This window comes from Suncus etruscus, chromosome 10 (assembly GCF_024139225.1).
Source record: "Suncus etruscus isolate mSunEtr1 chromosome 10, mSunEtr1.pri.cur, whole genome shotgun sequence".
Classification (NCBI taxonomy): Eukaryota; Metazoa; Chordata; class Mammalia; order Eulipotyphla; family Soricidae; genus Suncus; species Suncus etruscus.
In genome coordinates this window covers 82,153,060-82,166,932 of record NC_064857.1, presented here as the reverse complement: position 1 = coordinate 82,166,932, position 13,873 = coordinate 82,153,060, and the positions used below count along the sequence as shown (strand labels likewise).

Here is a 13,873-nt window from a genome sequence, read left to right as displayed (position 1 = left end):
CTCCTGGCTCTATGCTCAGAAATCGCTCCTGGCAGACACGGGGGACTATATGGGATGCCGGGATTTGAACCACCGTCCTTCTGCATGCAAGGCAAACTCCCTACCTCCATGCTATCTCTCTGGCCCCGGATGTTTCTTTTAAAAATACTTTTATTATTGGGGCTGAGCAATAGCACAGAAGGTAGGGCATTTGCCTTGCATGCCGCCAACTTGGGTTTGAGCCCCGCCATCACAGTGGTCCCCTGAACCTGCCAGGAGTGAGTGCAGAGACAAGAATAACCTTGAGAGACATTGGGTGTGGCCCCAAAACAAAACAAACAAAAATCCTGTCAGATCCTGTCGTTGTTTGACATTCATTGTTTGATCCTGTCAGTTCTCTTGTTTTATTTCTCTCTATACTCCAGATGGGTGAACCATATGGTATTTGTCCTTTTCCCTCTGACTTATTTTACTTAAAGAAAACAAAAAACTCAAAGCAAACAAAAACTGGTTTTGGTTTCATCCATATTGCATCAAACTGCATGATTTCATTTTTAAATTTTATTTTATTTGTTAGTGGGTCACACCCAACCGTACAGGGCACTTTCTGTTCTGAAGACAGGATGGGACTTTAAAGCCCAATCTATGGGCTCCAGCATCCAGTGGATGACTGGCAGATGGGCTACTAGGAGAGATATCAGCACAGGTTATGATGAGTGGTGGATGGAAGCAGCATCAGGGTCTAGTCCAGACAGCTGAAACTTGTACAGGAAGGAGGCGACTTCTGGTGGTAGTTACTTAACAGAAGAAAGATTCCTTGGGAGAGGTGAGCATTTGAACCGGACTAGTACAATGAATGAACTTAAATAATACGAGCAGCTGAACCTTCAGGTGAGACCAGACTACAAACTGAAAACACTAGAATATTCTTCCATGAGGGGCAGGCCAAGTCCCCCCATTACACTCCTAACCAGAAAACTCAGTAGTCCTTATCACACACACCCCCATCTTCCCAGTATAAAAATGGTCCAGTCCTTTTACTGAGTGACAAAAGAAATTGATGGCTGATGATTCTTCCCAGGGGGACTGGTTCTAGCTGAAAACTCTGGGGCCTTCATGAAATGGGGAGGCACAGCAGCCTGTCACCACTCCTGACCCTCTTCGACAGAAACGGCCCACCTCTATGACTGAACTTTATCAAACTTCCCTGTTACCATATTTATTGCAGATCTATAGATCCTGGATCATGAGGTCATAAGCGGCTGCACAATACCTCAGTATCTTATAGCAATGTCAGCTTAGCAGTATCATCAGAACCTGATGGGAGAATTACGTAGGAATCTGCCCAGCTCAGTGAACCTAAACAGTAAAACAGAGGCTAAATTAGCACCAACTAGTGGATTTAAGGATGTAAGCCCAGTAAATCCTTAGACACTGACTTTAGTAACACCATGGAGAGATATAGCAATTATTATAGGGACCACAGCAATAGCACAGTGGTAAGGCATTTGCCTTGCATGCAGCCAACCCAGGACAGACTCCAGTTTGATTCCCTGCATCCCATATGGTCCTCTGAGCCTGCCAGGAGTGATTTCTGAGCACAGAGCCAGAAATAACCCCTGAGCATCATTGGGTGTGACCCGACACCCCCCAAAGACCCCAATTATTACAAATTGACCTGTATTGATCTAACTTTAGATAATTCCATTTGCCTTTGTATTATATAATAAACAATATGTAGTAAATTTGTTTGCACCTGCCAGGGGGCTGGCTAGGATATTGGAAGGGAAACTGGTGACACTGGTGGAGAGGGAAGGTCACAATGGTGGTGGGATTAGTATTTGAGCATTTAATATTTGAAACAACTTCATTCTGAAAAAACTTGGTAAATCACAGTGTTATAATTAGAAAACAAAAAATATATAAACTGAACTTGTGCAAATGCCATGATTTTCAGCAAATAGAGCCAAAATTTTACACAAAGAAAATGCCCCAAGAAGTAGCTTATCTCGGATGGGCAAAGGTAATTCTGAGAACAGACTATTTGTCTGTTGCAGGGAGTTGAGGAGGAGCTGGTGGAACAAGGCTAAAGGGGATGTGTCCTTCAGGGCTTTGTTTGCATTCCACCATCCACAGCAGAAGTCTGTTCTCCAAAACTTTAGGGCTTACCAGAATGCCATTTCACACCAGTTTCAGAGAGGGCATGCAAAGGTGTGACTTTGCCTGCAGAGGAAGGACTGTTTCTTCCATGCTGTAGAGAGATCTGGGACTACTGTTTCTACTAGCTTAGGGCAAACCAGAGCAGTTGGTGCTCCTATTCTAGAAGTTTCAGGATGATCTTTGGGGGCTGGAGAGATGGCATGGAGGTAAGGTGTTTACCTTGCATGCAGAAGGTCAGTGGTTCGAATCCCTGCATCCCATATGATCCCCTGAGCCTGCCAGGAGTGATTTCTGAGTGTAGAGCCAGGAGTAACCCGAGTGTGCCGGGTGTGACCCAAAAGTCAAAAGCCAAAAAAAAAAAAAAAAAATACAATGAGGATGATCTTTGACCCAGGCCAAGGGACAATAAATATGCCCAGGACCTCAGGTAAACGGAAGATCCAGAGTCCAGGGAGGCTGTCCAGGTGGCCAGTGGACAATGCACCCACCAATAAGGCAGGCTCCAAGGTCTGTCAGTGGCACCTTCATTGGTTCCCTGTCACACACTCTTTGGCGAGAGGCTGGAAATCTCAAATAGCCCCAATAAAGGGCCCTTGGCAAAGGAAAACTAGGTCTTAATATGGAGGGGGACTTTCTGGTCGCCACAGGTCAACACTTTTATAGAAATCTATTGGCAGGAAGACTGATATCTGGGCACATTGCATTTGTCCTTCGTTTCCTCCCCGGTTTCACAGCATTATTATTGATGTCATTAAAAGTGTGTTCATCAGGCCCCGCTGTCAGAGAGTTGCACTTATTTTGTGCCCACAAGCCGTTTTGAGGTAAATCTTTTGCTTTAGGGTATTAGCTGATCAATAGAGACATCTATCACCAGGGCTCACTCTTCCACCTCCCCAGCAAGGTTCCATTTGCCTCAGCTCTTCTGGGAGCCCATGGACAAGAGGGGGGACCAGGAGAAATTGTTCATCCAGAAGACCTTCCAGGATCCTTCTGCATTCTCAGGAGGAGCAGAAGTTCCCATCTCTGGAAAGGCCTTGGGATAAATGAGGTTTTGCAGCCCTGTTCCTTCAGCCTGTGTCTGTGGTCTGGATCTGAGTCTCATCTCAAATCTCATCTCCCCTTGGATGCCTCAGGGCTGCCACTCCTGGGACAAGGCCCATGGGTACTTTGTCATATGTCCCCCAAATGTGAGCTTAATGATGTTCTCTCTCTCTCTCTCTCTCTCTCTCTCTCTCTCTCTCTCTCTCTCTCTCTCTCTCTCTCTCTCTCTCTCTCTCTCTCTCTCTCCCTCTCCCTCTCCCTCCCTCCTACAACTGGTGACATTCAAGGGTTACTCCTGGCTCTGTGCTCAGAAATTACTCCTGGAAGGCTCAGGGGACCATATGGGACACCAGGGATTGAACTCTGGTCTGTCCCAGGTCGGGGCGTGCAATGCAAACACCCTACCACTGTGCTATCGCTCTGGCCCATTGTGGTTTCCTTTCTCTGTGGCGCCTCCTACCCTGCCCTGACCCAGCCCAAGACCTCTCCTTCTTCTCCCACTAATCCAGGTCCACTCCTCTGCGGTATAAACCGATTCATCCAGACTGCACAGGTAGCCCGCCCATCCGTATCTTCCAGAGTCTTCTCATCAGCTCTGACTGACTCACTGTCCTTCATGCCTGGTGATAGGGGAGGACCTAAACCTGCAGTGCTGCTGCTGCTCCATTGCACCCTCTGCTTCCTGGACATCCATGCCTTTGCTTACATCTTTTGATCTTATACTGTCCCCAGAAAGCATACATGGGAAAGATGCTCTCTTATTTATTTATTTATTTTGCTGTGGCACATTGGAATTATCTTCTACATTGGACTTTATTTCTTTCTGGGACTTGGAAAGTATTGCTCTTACTATATAGACAGAACAAACTTTTAGATCTAATTTTTCTTTAAAAACAGAGAGAGGAACCAGTTACACGAACCGCAGAGGCAAGCTCAGCTGAATCTTGAGTATGGAACACTCTATAATGAACCTTAACTTTTGGGTAAAGGGTGGGGCAAGGAGACAGGTTTGGATTACAGGAGATTTAAGACATATCGTCTGTAGTACATGGTCCTGATTAGGTTTTGCTCGGGCTCTCTAAAAAGGTAATTTGAGGATGACTGGGTAGATTCGGAAATGGACAGGTGGCAATTACTGGCAGTGCTGAAAGGCAGCTCTGTAAGATGGGTATTTTGGGGGGGATATGCCTGCTGAAGCACCGAGGGTGGGGCTTCATGATATAAACTAATTTGAAATAATTTAGCAAGATTAAGATACACAGATACCAAGCAAACATGGTCAAAGATTCAGCGTTAAATCAAGATAGTACGTCTATGGCACTTACTTATTTTCTTCTACTTTTCTGTTTGCTTCAAAATTGTGTGTTATGAAATTACCCAAATTCCTGCAGATGCAAAATTGCACACACCTGATCTGACTTCTGGAGGTGCCGGAGGGAATGTCTCAAAGGTCACATTTGCATCCAGCATTCAGAAATTCTAGCTCACAGATTTCTGGGTGCCAAGGGAACTGGTTTCTGACTCAAGAACATATTTGAGTTTGGGAAGAAGGACCCTCTTTCCCAGAGTGCCTATCTGGTGTCAAGCATAATTCACTCATGGGCTGAATTAGATTGAATAATTTATGTTACAGCTACAACAGACATGCTCAGGCATTTGATAGGAGTCAGTTGGGTGTCCCCCCCAAACTCCCGGATCCCTCTAAATAATGTAAAATCTTCTCTTTTTTATTTTTTAAATTCAAGGTGATTTAATAAGCTGCCAATACCAAAGTTTTAGCCAGTCAATATTTTAGCTCCAAATCTCCCACTGGTCACCTCCACCCATGCCTCAAGGTTCCTGAGCAAACTTAAAGTTTTGTTTTGTTTTTGTTTATTTTTTTGTTTTGCAGGCAAGAGCTATCATATTGTGAGCGGGTAGAGTCCTTGTATGCCTGGGATTGATTTCCAGCATCCCATCCTGAGCTCTCGAGTAATTTCTGTGTGCAAAGCCAGGAGTAACCCCTGAAAACCAGTGGGCATGACCCCTTCCTCCAGTTTTTTTTTTGGGGGGGGGTGTCACACCTGGTAGTGCTCAGAGGTCACTCCTGTCTCTTTGCTCAGAAATCTCCCCTGACAGGCTCAGGGGACCATATGGGATGCTGGGGATGGAACCTGGGGCTGTCTCAGGTTGGCCAAGTGCAAGGCAAATGCACTACAGCTGTGTTATTGCTCTGGTCCCCAGTTTTATTGTTTTTATTATACTTTGGGTTACAGGCTTACTCTTGTATCTACTCTTAGGGCTTTGATGAATAGTTACATATCTTTCCCACTCCAAAATGTCTGAGCTCCTTGGTCTCTCCCTTTCTCCTTTCCCTACACTCTCTCCCCTTCCCCTTCTGTCTTTTCAATTATTTTTTTTCCCACGTCACATGAAGTAACTAATCACCCTGTCCACTCAGGCATAAATGTAGGGTGACCCTTTCAAGGCAGAAAGGCTTCCTGCAATGCTCAATTATTCTTAAAATATAGTTCTTGCTTCCAGCCTCCCAGCTTCTTGAAGGATCTCTTTCCTTCCTGGGAGCCAGGAGTGTCTAGCAGCATGGGGTTCGGCAGGTCTCCGCCATGCCAGAGGCCTTCTTAACCAGGCCTGGGGGGGGGTGCGGGACTTGGGTGACCCCAGCATCCCTCTACCGCCTTGCTCCAGATCTCCAGGGCTTCCCTGGGCCATATGCCTGGGTAAGCCAGCGAGGTGGGTCCCTTGGCGGAGCTTGAAGGTACCCAAGGCTTTCCTTAGGCTTTCTTGAAACATTCACTGGTAATCTCTTACCAGTCTAGATTTTCAAAACCGTGCGGGGGCTAGCACCCCCACGTGCACAAGATACATTAATAGTACTCACTATCGTTGAATTATGGTTTTAGGTATGCAGAATGTCCATTTTGTACTCTGCCCTTTCATACCCCTACAAAATATCATTTTTCTCTTTAACTCTCTTACCCCCTATCATCATTACTCCACATTTACCCTTTTTAACTTAAGTACTGTAGAGTCCTAAGTCACAGACCAAAGTGGTGCCCTGGAGTTAACACCCACCCAATTATTCCAAAAGGCATAAAAAGGACACGTATGTTTTTCAACATTTTATGGGTGTTTTCTTTGACGGCTATAACTTTTGCTGACTATTTTCTTATACAGTGACGATTCCCCCCCCCCCCCTTTTTTAATCTTTTCTTCTCTTTGTGAACTGTTCAATAGGGAATTTGGTGAAAGAGTCCCTCAGTTTAATGCTTATGTTTGAACCAAGTCATGGGTATTGTTGGACGTGTTCTTACGCCCCCATATACTCTGATAACGCCACGTGGCTCTATTTTTGTTTGCATAGGCACACTAAAATGGGAAATACTATACATACAAATAAGTTCTTATCTAATAGTGATGGGAACACACAAATCTTGTAGTGCAATGGGACCTTACACCCTGAACATTGACATAAAGACCTGGCACAGGCCTCAGAAAAATGGGCATTCTCCATTCACCCCTGATCCAGGGAAGACATCTATGAAACATCCAAGGTTGTCTATAACATCACCTGGAGGCAATCCTCTACCAGGGAAGACCCTACCGCTGCTCTGACATCGACCTACTCAAAAGAGACTTCCCTTAACACTAGGAAGACTTAACAACAATAATGACCTGCTTACTGGACAGGGCTTTCTGTATTGCCCCTTAATTGTGAGGTGAAACTAGAGGATACTCCACACCAGCCTGACTTCAATGTAGGATGTGCAGATTCCAGGATCTTTAATACAGAAACCTGATGCCAATAATAGAGACTGCATGAAAAATAAAACTGTATTGGCACTACAGACAATGACTTGGATTGAATAAACTAGTTTGCCTGGAGCCTAGAGTTGGTCTTATGCCAGGAAACTTCAGGGGTAGGGTCTCCTTGTAGTTAAACCAAGGCTTTTCCTTTCCATGTCCCCCATATTTTGGTGGGCCTATGCAAACAATATTTGCCACTCTAACACCGTTTTTTACTGTGCTCTTTTGACTAACCCTTAAAAAAACCTCCTAAACTTTTGATGTTAACTTAAACTAATATGCATGTGCATGAAAATATAAAAAAATACTATGCCCTCTGGGGCCGGCGAGGTGGCGCTAGAGGTAAGGTGTATGCCTTACAAGCGCTAGCCAAGGAAAGGACCACGGTTCGATCCCCCGGCGTCCCATATGGTCCCCCCAAGCCAGGGGCAATTTCTGAGCGCGTAGCCAGGAGTAACCCCTGAGCATCTAACGGGTGTGGCCCGAAAAACCAAAAAAAAAAAAAAATACTATGCCTTCAATGTTTAAGGAGTCACATAAATCTCATGGCTTTAGTTTGCTTTGTGTACTGCTAAGAAATGTTATAATGTAATACAATCTGGGGACTTGTGGACAAAGTACTTGTACATGGGTTCTGCCTTATTTTTCTTAATGTTCTTTGACTGTAAGTTCAATATTTAGGCGTCAGTAAGGGGATTTCTTCTGAGAACTCTGTTTATGGGCGATTGTCCTTTCACTGTAACTTTACCTTGTCCTCTGCATCATTGTTCTCATAATTAAAAATATAGTTCTTGCCTAGGAAATGAGCATCCGGCCCAGCCAGTGTCTATAACTGATGTGATTCCAGGGAGCTGGACTGTGCCATGCTACGCCGCCTGGAGAAGAGAATCCTGGTGGACCTGCCCAGCCTGGAGGCCCGGCAGGCCATGATCCACCACTGGCTGCCGCCTGTCAGCAACAGTGCCCTGGAGCTGCGCACAGAGCTGGACTACAAACTACTGGCCCGAGTAAGCTGCTCTGCAGGACCATGGGTGCCCCCTTTTGGGGCCATAGTGCATCTGGGAGTAAGGTGTTTGCTTTGCTCATGGCTGACCTCGGTTTGATTCTCAACACCTCATATGGTCCCCTGAGCACCACCAGGAATAAGCCTTGATCACAAAGCCAGGAGTAAACCCTGAGCAGCCCCAGATTTGCCCCCCCCAAAAAAAACCCAATGACAAAAAAAAAAACAAAAACAAAAAAAACCCCACAAAAACCCAACAACCAATGAGACCCCAGTGGTGCAGTAGGCCTAAAGAACTCTACCAGGGGCTGTAGCGATGGCGCAAGCGGTAGGGCATTTACTTTGCACACACTAACCTAGGACAGACCTCGGTTTGATTCCCCCACGTCCCATATGGTCCCCCAAGCCAGGAGTGATTTCTGAGCACAGAGCCAGGAGTAACCCCTGACTGTCACCGGGTGTGGCCCAAAACCAAAAATAAAGAACTGAGAAAGTACCAGACCGTTGTCACTAGTAAGTCAAAGTCTTCCTCCAGTGGCGAAGCTCTAGAGTCCCCAGTGGACACTGGGCTGACTGGCTCCTGAGTGGACATTTGTACTTTGTGTCTTCTGAGCCACTCCAGGCCTTCGTTACAAGTTGGGTGACCCTGGGATCTGGCCATATAGGCTCGGGAGCAAGGCTGGGCCTTGCAGTGTGTGGTCCTGGCCTCTTTCCTGCTAGCAGCTTTTCTAACTGAGCATGAGATTTGGGGGAGGGTAGAGGCAGCTGTTCTGAGAACGCAGTCACCATAATCACACCAGCCTCTACCTGCTGCCCCCTGGGGGGCTTTGCCTGTTGCAGGAGACTGAGGGCTACTCAGGCTCAGATATTAAACTCGTCTGCAAGGAGGCAGCCATGCGGCCTGTGCGCAAGATCTTCAATGCCCTGGAAAACCAACAACCAGGTAAAGGAGGGTCGAGAAGTGTGTGCGAGTTCACCCTTTACCAGCAGAGGGCACCTTGCTCTCGTGTTTGGGGAGGCTCTGTGCACAGCTCAGGCTGTTTGGCCAAATCCTTCCCTGCACTGGGCCTCCTCTGGGCTTGTGTTTTGAATCACTTTGCCCCCAGATGAGATACTCCGTAAAGCTTCTCTTTCTCTGGCATGCTCAGATGTTGGCTGGGTCCATTTGAAGCACTATATAAATATTAAATAATAGTCTGATCATCCATTGAAGTCACATTTTTCTTTTGGTCTGAGCTCCAGGGGCTGAGGTACACATTAAAGAATATTTCCCTAGCCCTCTCTTAAGTCTTGCCTTTCGCTGCATTAACCATTAAGAATGCTGCATTATGCATTGTCCTGAAAGAAGGTCTATTAGCATCTCGAAAACATTGATCCTAGCAAGGTCGATGGCTGTGCTGTTATTCTTGTTTCCATCTAGAGAGCAGCCATTTGCTTGGGGTCCGGCTGGAGACCGTCACCACGGCCGACTTTCTGGATGTGCTAGCCCATACCAAGCCTTCAGCAAAGAATCTGACTCAGAAATACACCGCCTGGCAGAAAGAGTTCGAGTCTGTTTAATATCATCTTCCCCCTCTTCTCTCCCGGCTGCCAAGACCACCGTGGAGGCCTTCTGGTTTGTGAATAGGAGAGAAAGGTCATAACGATTGACTTAGAAATTTGAGTCTGACCCTCAGAGGCTAGCTGCATTGGGACAGCCATGTTGTGTTTGGAAATCTGAGCTATTTCCATAGCCCATGTTTATGACAGCTACACGTGTTACTGGGTCATGCGGTGGAGATTTTTTCAGACTCCATAAAACTTTGAAGAATACTTTCTTGTCTTATGCTTTGTTTGTGACCCAGCATCTTTGAAAGCAAGAGGTGGCATTGGGGAAGTTTGTGTTGGAATGTGCAAAGTTGGGGATGTCCACCGTGTGCTCAGCCTGACACAACACAGCCCAGCTGTGACAGCTAAAGGGTGAATGAGAATGGAGGTGGGGAACTGAGAATCTGCTTCTTGCTGTTTTTTTGTTTGGGCCACACCTGGTGATATTCAGGGTCATTCCTGGCTCTGCACTCAAGGATCTCTCCTTATGGCTCAGGGGACCATGTGGGATGTCAGGGATGGAAGCCGGGTTGGCTGTGTGCAAGGCAAGTCCTACTCGCTGTAGCACCACACCAACCTCTTTTTTTTTTTTTTTTTTGGTTTTTGGGCCACACCCGGCGGTGCTCAGGGGTTACTCCTGGCTGTCTGCTCAGAAATAGCTCCTGGCAGGCACGGGGGACCATATGGGACACCGGGATTCGAACCAACCATCTTTGGTCCTGGATCGGCTGCTTGCAAGGCAAACGTCGCTGTGCTATCTCTCCGGGCCCACCAACCTGTTTCTTATTCTTTTTTTTTGGTTTTTCGGGCCACACCCATTTGATGCTCAGGGGTTATTCCTGGCTACGCACTCAGAGATTGCCCCTGGCTTGGGGGACCATATGGGATGCCGGGGGACCAAACCGTGGTCCTTTCCTTGGCTAGCGCTTGCAAGGCAGACTCCTTACCTCTAGCGCCACCTTGCCGGCCCCTTATTCTTGACAAAGGCCTCAATCTCATCAGCTTTAATTCTGGCTCCATCATTGTGTTTTTTTTTTTTTTTTTTTGGGTCACAGCCTGCAGTGCTCAGGGGTTTTTCTTGGCTCTATGCTCAGAAATCGTTCTTGGCAGGCTCAGGGGACCCGGGTTTTGAACCACCGACCTTTTGCATGCAAGACAAATGCCTTACCTCCATGCTATCTCTCTGCCCGCCCCCATCATTGCATTTTATCAGCAGCAAACCATCATCCACATTGAGCCCTCCCCCTATGTCACTGATTCATCTCCAAAGCTGAATATTTAGGGGGATGGGCTGGGATTAGGGGGCTCCAACCATTTTGTTAAGAGCTTTTCACGCACCTCTGCCTCTCAATCTTGCCCACCTGTCCCTTCCTCTCCATCCAGTACTCCAAGCCTTTGAGATGGTTCTACAAAGTGAATTCTTTTTTTGGGGGGTGGTGGTGTCACACCCAGCGATACTCAGGGGTTAACTCCTGGCGGGCACAGGGGACCATATGGGGATGCCGGGATCCGAACCACCGTCCATCTTGGATCAACTGCATGTAAGGCAAACGACCTACTGCTGTGCTATCTCTCTGGCTGCAATAGAGCAAATTCTGATTTCTTGGTGCCATAACCAGCAGTGCTCAGGGTACTCCTGGCTCTGCACTCAGGAATCACCCCTGGCAGAGTTTGAACCATACGGGGTGCCAGGAATTGAACCCAGCCATGTGCAAGTTTCCTACAAGTCATATTATCATGTAGGCCTCCTTGGTGCTTTTATTTGGGGGAAACTTTTAGGAGGCACACCCACAATGCTCAAGGGTTACTCCTGGCTCTGTATTCAGGAATTATTCCTGATAGTGCTTGGGGACCATATAGGATGCGGGGATTAAACCAGGGTCATCTGTGTGCAAGGCAAATGCCCTACCCACTGCACTATCGCTCCAACCCCTGGTGCTGGTTTTGGAGCAACCTGTGTTTTTCCAACATTTCACCCATTTTCCATCTTCCAAATGGTGCACTCTCTCATCCAACAATGCTCCCACCTCCAATCTTTGTGGGTGGTACTTGCAGATCATATGTACTTTATATCTTGACTCTTTCTTCTGGGGAGCTTTATAAACTAGATTTTTATTTATTTTGGTTTCTGGGCCACACCTGGCACTGCTCAGAACTTACTCCTGGCTTTGCACTCAGAAATTGTGGCAAGCTCAGAAGACTCCATGGGTTACCTGGGATCAAATTCCAGTTGGCTACATGCAAGACAAGTGTCCTACCTGCTGTACTACCACTCTGACCCATCAGGGGGCTTTTTTTTTTTTAGCATTAAAATACGACTCTTTATTCTTTTAATTTGCTTTTCAGCTAATTTCTATTTTTTTAAATATTTTATTTAAACACCTTGATTACACACATGATTGTGTTTGGGTTTCAGTCATGTAAAGAACACCACCCATCATCAGTGCAACAGTCCCATCACCAATGCTCAGGGGGCTTTTAGAGTTAGAAACATATATGGTTATTTTCACAGTAAATGTACACCTAGATTTATTGAGACAGGTATTTGTGATAGGAAAATGTAACATAAGCCCACAAGTTAGTATGTTTTTGTAAGCAGCAGTCATAGCTCCAAAGTTTACAAAGTCTGAGAGCAGGAAGCTTGAGAGGACAGGAGGGGGAGCACTGTGATGAGCTAGACACAGCTGTGCCTGTGTTCCACCTGGACAGGGGGATCTGGACCTCACATGGCTGCATCCCCCTCTCCCCACAGAACATTAGTTAATTGAGTGGCAAGTGAAACCACTGAAATTTCTGGCAGTACCCATGATCCACCTTACAGATAATTTATCTACAGGAGCTTATCTGAAATCATTTCAACTTCACTTTTTGTGGCCACACTCAATGGTGCTCAGGACATACTCCTTGCTCTGAGCTCGGGGACTACTCCTGGCAATGCTTGGGGGTGGGGGTGGGGCGGGTGAGGCTCTGGGCTTTCAAGACAGCCTGGGTTGATACATGAAGGGTGTTGTTCTCTGGCTCCAATGATGACTTTCTTTTAATGTTTTTGGGGCTATACCTGACATCCTCAGGGCTTACTCCCGGTGGGGCTTAGGGAGTCATATATGGTGCCAGGGAATGAACCCAGGTCAGCTGCATGCAAGGACAACTGCCTGTTGTCCTGTTGCTCCAACCTCACCTTCATTTTGAAGTTCCTCAGACAACCAAGCCCTCCATAATAATCAATCTCTTAAGCAGTGGAGCTGGGAATATTTATAGTACCCTGGGCCCTCAAACGAGATTTTTATTTATTCTTACCGCTGTTATTGTGAGCAGTTAGCAAAGCCTCAATCATCTTTGTTAAATAAACTATCAAGCTGCACATCGAGGGGTTTTGAGGGCCCAAGTGGGGAGAGGCCAGAAGAGAAACCGTTTCTCCTTGTTGGATCACCCCTGCACAGGCAACTCTCCCCCTGCAGCTCAACAGTAAAGACCACTGCTTCCTTCTGTTTTCCCCCAGGGGCAGATCTGTTCCTTCCAGATGCTTCTTGGGGCTCCTCAGAGGCCACAGGTCTGAAATGAAATTTCCTATGATGACACTGACCAGCAGGAAGTTTCTGTTAAGACTCACAGCCAGGGACCGGAGCAATGGCACAGCTGTAGGGTGTTTGCCTTGCACGAGGCTAACCCAGAACAGACCGTGGTTCGATCCCTCGGCGTACCATATGGTCCCCCAAGCCAGGAGCAATTTCTGAGTGCATAGCCAGGAGTAACCCCTGAGCGGAACCCTAACCAAAATCCAAAGAAAAAAAGACTCAGTCAGTTTCCACTACCCAGGCCTGTCCACACAGCCCACATCTTGCAGGTGGACAAAGGACAAGATGCAGCAGTCCTGCCTGCGGGGAGTAGTGGCTGAGTGCTCCATGCACCCACCAGGCAGGGATGCGCAAGTCATCCCAATGTCCTCCGCTGTGCAAGGCCCTTTCCTCCTCAGCATCCACCCAAGTGTACCACCCAGTACCCAGCACAAGCCCACAATGCTCGGGTCAGGACTTGCTGACCCTGATGTTCACGTCACAGGCCCAGGTGAACTCTGCCAGGTCAGCCTGGCCCCATCTCTCTCTCTCTCTCTGCAGCTTTCCTAAACACGATTCTTCAGGACAACTTTCCTTGCTGAAGCGGTCAGAAATGATCTGTCCGACTGCACCTAGGCTGCTGAATGTGGGTGGTCTGGCTGCAGTTGTGCGACATCACTCCCAAGGCACAGACAGAACTCAGGGTCTGCCCACTCTATTCTGAGAACAAACAGGGATCAAGTAT

General features: G+C 47.1%; 1 protein-coding gene across 1 annotated transcript in view; it reads left to right on the top strand.

Moving 5' to 3' along the window:
- The window catches only part of KATNAL2 (katanin catalytic subunit A1 like 2), a 90,521-nt gene extending 80,974 nt beyond the window's left edge, over nt 1-9,547 (top strand). Inside the window, exons 14-16 of the mRNA XM_049781560.1 lie at nt 7,832-7,991; nt 8,828-8,930; nt 9,408-9,547. Coding sequence (XP_049637517.1) covers nt 7,832-7,991; nt 8,828-8,930; nt 9,408-9,547 — 403 coding nt within the window. The remainder of the gene's footprint in view (nt 1-7,831; nt 7,992-8,827; nt 8,931-9,407) is intronic.
- Nucleotides 9,548-13,873: the final 4,326 nt, after the last annotated feature.